Source organism: Neovison vison, chromosome 10 (genome assembly GCF_020171115.1).
Source record: "Neovison vison isolate M4711 chromosome 10, ASM_NN_V1, whole genome shotgun sequence".
NCBI classification, from domain to species: Eukaryota; Metazoa; Chordata; class Mammalia; order Carnivora; family Mustelidae; genus Neogale; species Neogale vison.
In genome coordinates this window covers 56,465,826-56,477,853 of record NC_058100.1, presented here as the reverse complement: position 1 = coordinate 56,477,853, position 12,028 = coordinate 56,465,826, and the positions used below count along the sequence as shown (strand labels likewise).

General features: G+C 36.5%; 1 protein-coding gene and 1 non-coding gene across 2 annotated transcripts in view; both read left to right on the top strand.

The window, feature by feature from the left end:
- Positions 1–12,028, top strand: part of PAPPA2 (pappalysin 2) — a 292,512-nt gene that overhangs the window by 108,728 nt on the left and 171,756 nt on the right. The window contains exon 3 of the mRNA XM_044267353.1: positions 3,381–3,526. Within this exon, the coding sequence (XP_044123288.1) occupies positions 3,381–3,526 (146 nt within the window). The remainder of the gene's footprint in view (positions 1–3,380; positions 3,527–12,028) is intronic.
- On the top strand, positions 8,725–8,827 carry LOC122918912. The gene has a single exon (XR_006386699.1). It is a non-coding gene; the product is annotated as a U6 spliceosomal RNA (small nuclear RNA).

Sequence of the window (12,028 nt, the reverse complement as noted above, 5' to 3'; positions counted from 1 at the left end):
GGTTCTTTCCATAGCATGCCAATTTTTGATACTGGTTCAATGTCCCTCTGACAGTTTATGATATTTTGCTTCTTTCTGGCTCCATTCTTGCGATTATTTTGATCCGTCTATAAAGGAGTTACTCAGTTGACTATAAAGCTAGAGCACAAATAGTCATTTTAAAGTATTTTTTCACTTTTACTTAGTCTGAAACTAAGCAAAAGTTGGGGCTTGCATGTGCACTTAGACACTGGAGCATGGCTGGGGGTCAACAGTCAGGGAGCATGGCATAGGTCAAAATGAATGCACTACGTCTGAGGGACAAAGAAACACAGGTGCTGGATACAGGTAGTGGTCAATCCCAGTAGGTCATAGTCATAAAATGGTGAGTCAGGTCTGCATTCTTCCAGGGGCCATGTCAGAAATAACAGACTTGAGCAGTGGGTGGAACAACTTCATATGTCTGTCTCAAGCAGAGCTTGTTTCTTGTTTTTTATAAAAATCAAAATACAACTTCACTTTGGTCAGCCTGGGTTCTCAGGGAGAATTCATGGTGAGGACTTCTTCAGTCTAGAATATGGAGAGTATGAGCAAAGGGAGATCCTAGCAGAAATTCAGCAGATTAATGCAGTTCATCTTCCTTTTCATACATAGTTCTGGTCAGTTCGAGACACTTGTGCTTTTTATGATATTTGCACATATTATTTTCCCTCCCTTGATTATTAAATTATTTTAGATGTCACATCTGTCCCCTCATGAATCATTCCTAAAGCTCTGAATTTAAGAGTAATGTCCATTTCCCACACTCAATGTCTAAGCCAGGCTCTGGTCACATTAGTAAGAAGTTTATCTTTGTTAGGTCCAATCAGCTTGTGAACAGGTGTACATTTTGTATTAGGCAGGGCATTCTACATATAAAGGAGACACATTGATATCTAAGTTTTACCCTTTTCAGATTAGAGAAAAAAGTCTTTGTTTCTAACAAAATAAGGTTTCCTTCTATCAGTTTAATTAATGATGTTTTCAACTGTCCCTAGCTTTTTAAAATGTGTTCTCCTCCTTATACTTGCTGACTTCTGTCTACATGTATCTCTGTGGAGTGCAGCAGTCAGAACAACCACACCCAGTTTGCCACCAACATGTCATAAATACTCTCATCTGGAAGGGTAATTTATGGCTGGCGAGAGGGTTGGGCAAAGAAGAAAAAGAGAGATGAGTAGAACCAGCTAATGAGGTTGGTGGTGGAGGAGGAGGCCTCTTGGAGGGTGCTCAAGGGAAATTAGCGGAACTGCTGGGTGGAGGGAGGACAGAGGGATGGCAGCCAAGACTGGTAAATGGCAGATGGAGAAGCCAGTGACACACAGATAGCCCAAATAAACTATGCCAGAAACTGGGGGATTTGGGGAAAGTGAGGGAGGAGAAAAGAGAGAAAACTGTCAAGTTACCAACTCCCAATTTTAATGGGAAATCTGGAATAGGAACAGAGGAAGGGTGTGACTTGTCTTCCTTGGTATCCTGACTTGTGTGTAGACTCAGTCTCTGATTCTCTCTGCCCTTATTTGTCCTTTCTATTCCTTTCATTTCCCATCCTTTCCTTTTCTTCTCTCTCTTCCCATTTGCCCTCTCTCTTCTCCATTCTCCTGGCCTACATCTCCATGTTGAAGAATTACTTGATGTCATCACAGTTCCAAACCATCAATTTGTCAATAGAGGAAATCGTAATTATTTTTAATAAAGGAAAAAGGGAAAGAGAATGTGACTAATATCCAGGGAAAACCAGGCAACAGTCCAGAAAACATTGTGTCTCCAGGAAAGCAGCAGAAGGAATATCCCTCTGATCACATCTGACATCACCTCATGGAATTTGGATGATTTCTTGGGGCTTAGAACTATTTTTCCAAGATATTATAAGTCAATATGAAAAAGTATTTTTAAATCTCCTTTCTCCCAAGTATCTTTGGTTCTAAAGCAGAATCTTTTTTGTTTCTTTTTTTTTTTTTTAAAGATTTTATTTATTTATTTGTCAGAGACCGAGGGAGAGAGAGCGAGTGAGCACAGGCAGACAGAGAGGCAGGCAGAGGCAGAGGGAGAAGCAGGCTCCCTGCCGAGCAAGGAGCCCGATGTGGGACTCGATCCCAGAACCCTGGGATCATGACCTGAGCCGAAGGCAGCGGCTTAACCCACTGAGCCACTCAGGCGTCTTTTTTGTTTCTTAACTTGTATTCCCCTTTTTGCTTCTGTTCCAAAGAATACAAAAACAATCTTCCTTGGGATCTCTATTTCTTGGGTACTTCTTGCCAGTATATCCTACATGTGGATTAAACAGATAGCTTCAACAGTGTGTTTGGGAGGCAGAGCAAGCAAGAGAAGAAGGGTCATGCTGTCCTAACATGAGCTTCTGGATTTCTGTTTGTCTATCAGTACAGTAACAATGAAGCATGATCTATAAAGGAAATTTCCAGCTAATGTTGAGGGAGCTGTCTGCCCAGTTGAAGCTCTGATAGGAATATTCCTCTTTTTGAGCGGCACACTATGGTCACATCCAGTGAATCCAAAGGGCCACTGAGCTCTGCTTTAGTTGTTCATTCTTAAAATAGTTCTTCAGTGAGAATGTTGAGTGAGTCTGTCTGCTTATGGTAAATTTAAAGTTTCACTGATGCCAGGAAGATGAAGGTCTTTGACTATATATGAGCTTATAAAGATACGAAATGCTTGTTTCCCTTTTTTATGGGCCATATGGCATGTGCTTTTAATAGACCTTTAATTCTGTGTGTAAGTGCAAACATAATACTGCCTAGTACGTTGAAGTCCACCAGTAGAGATACTCAATAAAGAGCATAAGGTAGTGGAGTTGGAGTAGTTTCTGTGGATTAAGGCACTATAAAGATATATATATATATCTTTCCTCTTTTTACTTTATGTTTCCTAGCCACCTTTTTTTTAAAATAATGCCTGAAACAAGCATATACTGAAATAGAGATTCAGTTGGTCTTCTGATCATAATATTGTTCATGCAGTGTGATAGAAGGAACCAGGAACTGAGAGGTGGAAGGCCTTCTTCACCATGGCCTGGGGTTAATACTCAGGGCAAATAATTAGGAGTATCATTGGATTTATCTTAAAGAAATAATATAGATGTAGAGTGGGAATTGAGTATGACATTAAACACTGAATATTCATATAAATAATACAGTGCTAAAAGGTAAGATATTATTTATCTTGGAAAAAATATCCTAAATGTGTACTAGTACCTTTTTTGTTATCTTCATGACAGCTTGGTCTCTGTCTTTCTGCCCCTCTAAAGGGCAGTGCTGGCTGAGAATGTTAGTATGATTAGGTATGGTACTGCTTTCTATGTACTGATCCTTTGGTGTGACATTTCTGTTTTGTGTACTTTCCAGGGCATACATGAGTGTGAAGGAGCTGAAGGAGGCACTGCAGCTCAACAGTACTCACTTCCTCAATGTCTACTTTGCTAGCTCAGTGCGGGAAGACCTTGCTGGTGCTGCCACATGGCCTTGGGACAAGGAAGCCATCAGTCACCTGGGTAAGTGAAGTGAAGACCAAATATGGTAGACAAATGGAGCAGGCCCCAAATGATTATGTGACATGAGTTTGAGGAAAAAAGAAAGAAAGAGAAAAATACATTTTCTCAATGAATTAGCTGCATTGGACTGAGAATGGCTTTTGGAAGAATCAGTCAAATGTTTCAATATAGACAAGGAAATATTAGAATGGCAAAGACTCAGGATGTTCTAGACAAATATATGATCTAGATGTAAATAAATTGCTGATGTGTAATAAGATCTATTTTATGTCTTGGAGAGCCTCAAGGGGAAAATTAGTAAAGAAGATGGCTAGACTGTGAAACCCCGTTTATGGTAATCAATGTGACAGAAGACCTGTGGGCTTCATACATGGCTCATCAGGATCCATGATCCAGGATTGGGCTCCTGAGGAAATCTTGGAGCATTCAGGCAGGTGGCGCTTGCCTCCTTATCTAGGAAAAGGGTAATACCTTAATAATGAGCGGAACCTCTACATTCCTAAGAAAGAAAATTTCTTTAATAATGTCTTATTGCTATTGTTAATCAATAAGTCATTAAGTCAGTTAATATGGATAAGAGTAATTATTCAATATAATTTATATATACTTTCAAAGAGTCTTGAATAGGATTCTACCAAAATGTATTTTAAAACTGAACTAGCATAATTGGAAGGAATCTTCTTGTTGGAAAGAGTGATTATAGAGATTAGAAATCACTTTATAAGTGATTTTCAAAAGGTTATGCAAAGTGAATCTTCTTAGTAATCAAATATGAAGTAGATATAAATTGAAGAAAGATCACATAATGCTATATATGTCAAATCCATGTATAATGAGGTCATTGTGAAGTGGCATCCAGAACATGTTTAATTGATAATTAAAGAAAATATGAGCAAGTCTCCGAAGGACAACTAGTATCATGGATTGGAGAAGAAGGAAGATGAGCAGTAGGTTAGCAATAGATGAAAAAATATTATTGCTGATGTCCACAATAGCCAAACTATGGAAAGAACCTAGATGTCCATCAACAGATGAATGGATAAAGAAGATGTGGTATATATACACAATGGAATACTATGCAGCCATCAAAAGAAATGAAATCTTGCCATTTGCGACGACGTAGATGGAACTAGAGGGTATCATGCTAGAGAAATAAGTCAAACAGAGAAAGACAACTATCATATGATCTTCCTGATATGAGGAAGTGGAGATGCAACATGGTAGGAGAAGAATAAATGAAACAAGATGGGATTGGGAGGGAGACAAACCATAAGTGAATCTTAATATCACAAAACAAACTGAGGGTTGCTGGGGGGAGTGGGGTTGGGGGAAGGGAGGTGGGGTTATGGACATTGGGGAGGGGATGTGCTATGGTGAGTGCTGTGAAGTGTATAAACCTGGTGATTCACATACCTGTACCCCGGGGGATAAAAATATATTATATGTTTATAAAAAATAAAAATTAAAAAATATATTATTGCTGTTCAGGAGGAAACCAGAGTATGAAAATCTCTGGAATGAATCAGGTCAACCTTTAGAGAGGCTACATATCTCAAGTAAAGGAGGACACAATAAAAAAAATAAACATATGGTGATCCAAATGAATGCTTTGCTAGTAAGCTGGGTTACAATGACTCTACAGCATCTGATACAGTTTTAAGGCTCTGAAGTCCTTTTATCACTTAATTTTGTATTTTCAGCTTACAGTACATGAAAAATCAGAAATTTGTGAGGTTTAGTGTTGCTTTCTAGATGAAAGCAAATGTGTCATTTCAGCCTTCCTGGTAGGCTAGAATAATAAACCATTTAATAGTGAGTTTGAGTGTCTTGACTTATCCTCATCAAAAGCAATGGTAGCAGAAAAGCATATAATACTGTAGACAAGATTCCCCTATTAGTGCATATCTGATTTGCCAATGGTAAAATTTTTTGGTGTATATATGTAGGGGTTCTGACAGCAAGGTTTACCCAGCTATGGTTTTCTTAAGTCCCAGGTCTATCACTGGGAACTGAATCTGTGTTTGAAAACCTTTAGAAATGATCTATCTGCCTGGCCATTATGAAGACAAGTCTTGGCCTTCAGTGAGAACCACTTGGGTGAGAGCAGACCACTGAATGCACTGAATGGTTTCTAACTTTATTGGAACTGGGCCATTGATAAGATTCATTTAACTATAAAAATGGATAAAAATACCAAGGCGGGGGAAAAGCTATTTGAAGACATCAGACAGTAGCTGAGACAACAAAGATTTGAGGGCCCGATGTCAGTGAGAAGAAAAATGCACTGAAGTGTGTTCTAAGTATAACTCTGTTGTTTTTTTCCATTCAGGGAAATTGCCAAATTCTCAGTGAAAAGAATAGACACAGAGCAGAGAGCAGTCTAAAGTCTGCTGAAGTCTCACTACTAGGGAGACAAAAATTAAAGATCAGGCCATTCAAGTCATCCAAGACTCCCATAGAAATAGAAATCCCCCCAAAAGCCCGATAATATGCTCATAATTTTCTTTTAAGATATTTGCTAACTACTAACCCATGCATTCTCAGGGACAGCACCCAAGAAAACAAGTATAAAATAACTTCTAAGAGAGTAAAAAGTCAAACAATGGTTTCAGGAGTCTCATAGTCGAGGGAAGAAAAAGTTGGAATTGAGGCCTATCACAGAGGAGGGGTCCTGAGACACTTGTGTGACAGCAAACAGAGATAGTCCAGATTACACAAAACCTGAAATCCAGCCTGAAACACTCTTAAATCTCTTTGTGAAAGAAAGTCAGTGGCCTATATTTAACCACCTAACAAAAGAAAATTGGATATTTTCTTCCTTCCTCTGGAGGAAGAAAGCATCATGAAGAGCCTCTGCAAGTTGTCATGCACAATGTCCAGCAACCAGTAAAAAATTATCAGTTATGTCAAAAAGCAGGGCCAAATTATGGTAAACTTAGCTAAACAAAGAAGAAAGCAATCATTAATAAATGCAAACTCACAGATTGACCATATATTGGAGTCATAGGATATTGGTTTTAAGATAATTATGATTAATATGCCAGAAAATGTATATTGAAAGTGAAGAATATCTCCTGAGAACTGGAATTTATAATGTATTAAATGGAAATTTTGGAACAAAAAATACAGACTGAGATTAGGAATTTAATAGATAAGTTTATGAGCAGGAGAAAGAATTAAGGGGCTAGAAAATTATAGAAAACATTGTATTGAAGCTCAGAGAGAAAAAGTGTTGGTAAAATATAGAAAATAACTTGAGACTTTTGAGAACTGATGAAAATTTCCTAATGTAAATCAGAGTTCTAGAAGAAGATGGGAAAGATATTAGGGCAAAAGAAATATCAAGGAGATAATGGCTGTGACTTGTAAAGTAATAGAAAATATGAAACAACAGATTCAAAATGTTTTACAAACCCCAGAAAGGATAAAATAGAAAGAAAGTCACAAACTAGGTCTATTATAGTAATAAAATAATACTGAAGGAAGTTATGCAAGCAAAAAGGAAATGGAAGATGAGAAGTAGAGACATGCAAAAGGAAATGAATGATACTAGAAAGGATAAAAATATTAAAAGTCATAACAATAGTGTCTTTTTGGTTTAAAATATACGTAGAATTAAAATTTGACAACAATTGCAGTATAGTAGTATAAAAAGCAGAAGAGAAAGAATTAAGAATTAAGAATTCAAGGTCTTTTCCTTTCCTATATCAAGAAAAAGTGCTGATTTTAGTAATTTGAGACAGTAATAAGTCAAAAACACATGTTGTAGTCTTTAGGGTGACCATTAAACAATAAATGATCTTTGTAAGCTTACAGAGCAGGAAATGAAATGATCCAGTTAAGGCAACAAAAGGAAAGAAAATAGTAATAAATAACAGAACAAATAGAAACAAAAAGTAAGATACTGATTATGATCTGAAGTATTAATTCCATTAAAAGCAAATGGACTAAACATACCACTTTAAAGCCAAAAATTATCAGACTGAAAACAAAACCCAACCATATGGTGCTTGTAAGAGACACATCTTAAATATGAGAAAAAAACTGAAATTATAAGAATCAGCAAAATATATATATATATATATATATATATATATATTATATAATGAAAATACTAGCCCAAAGAAAGTCAGTGTAGCTTTCTTATATCAGATAAAGTAAACTTTAAGATAGTACATATTATGAGAGATAAATAGGCATATTTTATAATTGGAAAATGTAACTGTGATAAAATTTATGCACCCAATAACATGCCCTAAAATATATAAAGCAAAATTTGATGAAAATAAAAAGAAGACAGAAAAATCCACAATCATATTTGTTATTTTAAAAACTATTTTCTCAGAAAATAATAACTAAACAAATATCTAATAAAGATCTAAAATATTTGAAAAATATTTAACATATGACTTAATTAACAAAATTAATACAGTATACTTAAACAACAAAGAATATGCCTTATTCTCATGTACCATGGAAAATTTGCTGAGAGTTCTGGGCCAAAAAGTGAACTGCAAAGCTTGTAATCATGAAGTCTTTGCTTTCTCATATCATTCGAAATAAGGTAGAAGTCAATAACAACAAAAACAACCAAAAAAGCCCTAGGAAATCCACAAATATTTGGAAACTATGCTATACACTTCTAATTACCTCATGGCTCAAGGAATAATTTGCAATGGAAATAGGAACATATTTTTAAGTGAAATGATTATGACAATAGGGCCTATCAAAATTTATGTTATATACAAGAGGCTGTAAGTAGAGTGAAATCTATAGTTTTGAATATTAGAAAAGAAAATGTCTGAGCTAGGTATCCATCCCAAGAAACCAGCAAGGAATAACATATTAAATCAACAAAATGGTGACAAAAAGAAGTAATAAGAGTAAGAGAAGAAATAAAATAGAAAATAAACATTAATTAGAAAAAAGTTAACAGAGTTAAATTTTGGAGAGGAGAGGCAAAGAAAAACTGATCAAGAAATGAAAATGAGAAAGAGTATATAGCCACTATGAGAAATGAAAGGAATAATATTTTTATATATACTGTAGACATTAATAGCCAAAAGTATTTTCAGCAAATGGTGTTATAGCAACTGGACGTCCATAAGCAAAAGAAAATGAATTTCAATATGAGTCTTGTACCTTGTAAAAAAATTTAACATAAATCAGAGATTCAAATATAAAAATAAGCTCAATTCTTGCTTTGGCATCACATATACTAAAATTGGAACGATTCAGAGAAGAGTAGCATGGCCCCTGTGAAAAGATGACACAAAAATTTGTGACACATTCCATATTTTTACAAAGTAAATAAGATGGCCAAAAGTAGTGATAAAGAGAGAGAGAATTTTACACTGGGGAGGGTATGTGCTATGGTGAATGCTGTGAAGTGTGTAAACCTGGCGATTCACAGACCTGTACCCCTGGGGATAAAAATACATTACATGTTTATAAAAAATAAAAATATTTAAATTTAAAAAAAAGAGAGAGAGAGAAAATTTTGAAAGCATTAAGAGAAAGGAAATCAGTTACATACAAGGGAAACCCCATAGGGCTATCAGGGGATTTTTCAGCAGAGAGTGGCATGATATATTCAAAGTGCTAAAAGGAAAAAACCTGCAGCCAAGAATACTCTATGTAGCCAGGCTTTTATTCAGAATAGAAGATGAGGTAAAGTTCCCCAGAAAAACAACATTTAAAGGAATTCATGACAGGAACAAAACCAGTCAAATCCCCACCACACAAAATGTCATCAGCCTATGGATTCCAAATCCACAGTCCAGCCACCCACCTGCCCGAGTCAGCGTGCACGGCCGGCTTACCTGCTCAATGCCAAGTCAACATGCCTTCACCTCAGATTGACAAGGACTCAAACTGTCACTCTTCCACTCAGATTCCAGCCCCTGTGCTCAAGTTTGTGCACAAAAGTGGGCATAACTATGACAGGAGAATGAAGCAACCCAAAGAGTAGCACTAATTCTGTGAAAGATATAATGGATAAAAGGAGTGTGCTAGGCTGAGAACATCTCCAACAGCCACATCAAAGAACAATACATACAGCATGAGGCTAATTACTAAAAGAAACAAGCCCAAGAAAAATAAAAGAGGACAAAATCAGAGAAGGAGACAAACCATAAGGGACTCTAAATCATAGGAAACAAACTGAGAGTTGCTGGAGGGGAGGGGCATAGGGGGTGGGGTACTGGGTGATGGACAATAAGTAGGACACATGATGTAATGACCACTGGATGTTATATAAGGCTGATGAATCACTGAATGCTACCTCTGAAATTAGTAATACATTATATGTTAATTATTGGATTTAAATTTTAAAAAGAACCCCCCCCCCAATACACCTATAGAACTTTTCAAAGAAAACATAAGAGAAAATCTTGAGGGCAGGCCTAGATGAAGAGTGCTTATATTTGACACTCATAGCATGGTTCATAAAAATTAAAACTTACAAATTGGACTTAACCAAAATTTAAAACATTTTCTCTGAGAAACATTTTGTTAAGATGAACAAAGAAATGTCAGACCTGCAGGAAATATTTGCAGACCACACATCTCCTAAAGGATCTGTATCTGGAATCTATAAAGAATTTTAAAATTCAATAGTTAGACAAATATTCCAGTTAGAAAATGGGCAAAGACATGAACAGACATCTTACCAAAGAAAATATTCACATGAAAAGATGTTCAGTATCACTAGCCATTAGGGAAATGCAAATTAAAATGACCATGAGGTATTACAACACACTTTTTAGAAGAGCCAAAATTAAAATAAATAAATAAAAAGATTAAAAAAAGAAAAACAAACAGTGACAATACTAAATGCTGGTAGGGAAGCAGAGAAAACCAGATCCGCCATACATTGATCTTGGGAAAGTAAAATAGCACAGCCACTCTAGACAATACTTGGGCAGTTTCTTATAAAACTTAGCCTACACTTACCTGATGATCCAGGAACTGGATTCTTGGATGTTTATCCCTAAGGTCCATTCAAAAACTTATATGTCAGTTTTCACAGCAGCTTTTTTTTTTCTCTAGGTTATATTTATTTATTCGACAGACAGAGATCACAAGTAGGCAGAGAGGCAGGCAGAGAAAGATGGGGAAACAGGCTCCCTGCTCAGCAGAGAGCCCAATGTGGGGCTCGATCCCAGGACCCTGAGATCATGACCTGAGCCGAAGACAGGGGCTTAACCCACTGAGCCACCCAGGTGCCCCTCACAGCAGCTTTTTATTTGTAAGAGCCTAAGAACTGAAAATGACATGCTAGCTGCTTAACCAAACTGTGCTACATCCATACAATGGAATACTACCCAAAACTAAAAAGGAACAAAGTATGAATGCATATGACAACTTAGAATCTCAAGGGTATTATGCTGGAAAAAAAAATAAACCAAACTCACAAGTTACACACTGTATGATTTATGTAGGATTCTCAATGAGGTAATTATAAAGAACAACTGAGTGGTTGCCGGGGTCAGGACTGGGGTGTGAGGGGAGAGATATAGTATGGCTGTGATATGGAGGATAGCAAGAAAGAGATCTTAATGGTGATGAAACAGCTCAGTATCTTGATTGAGGCAGTAGTTACACAAAGGTCTGCATGTGCTAAAATTATGTAGAACTGCAAGACACACACACACACATACACACACACAAGTGTGTGTAGAAAGTAGTGAAATCTGAGTAAGAACTGTGACCTTTATGCATAAGCAGAATACTTCCCATCTAGTAGGTGTTCTGCAAATACCAAATGAAGGGATGAATGAATAAATGAGTGAAGGTATTAAATGTAAATGGTTTCAAGAAATGTTTAAATTATCTCATGAGTCACTGACTCATAATGAATTGCAAAAGAGACTAGGTATATTTATATTTTATTCTTAAACCTCTTAGGAATAACTGTTCTCCCATAAAATGTTCCTTAATGTGCTTTTCAAAAGCAGCAGGCTAGACTGAACAGCTGAAAGATCTGGCTCACTATGAAACTGCTCATGATCTTATTTATTTCTTCCTGTTCAGTCATAGTTGTGATGGAACAAGGGAACCATATTGACCCAAATCAGGTGTAGAGTAGTACAGACAGCTGGCATAGCATGATAGAGAAAGACATTTAGGATTTTCTAAATAGGGTCTTTTTAAGACGAAAGCTTAAGATTATCCGTTTGTGTCCACATTCAAGAACCCCTGCATTTTGAGGGTCAGCTGAGTGACCCAGCAGGTAAGTACACCAGCCTGAAGGTTTGAAGATTGAATCCAATTTCCGACTACCAATAGCTTAAGTGAGTACATGGAAAGAAGGATGTAATTCATGGTTGTGCTTTTCCATCCACCCCATTTCTGACTTTTAGCTTGACTTTGTGCTTTCAATACTATGATAATGCAGGGTAGAATTTTTTTTATAAGTAAATGAATGAATGATCTCCCCTTGAGCTCTAAGGTTCGGTAGTTTGAACATCTTTAGCCTTAGTCCACAACACTTAAACGGAA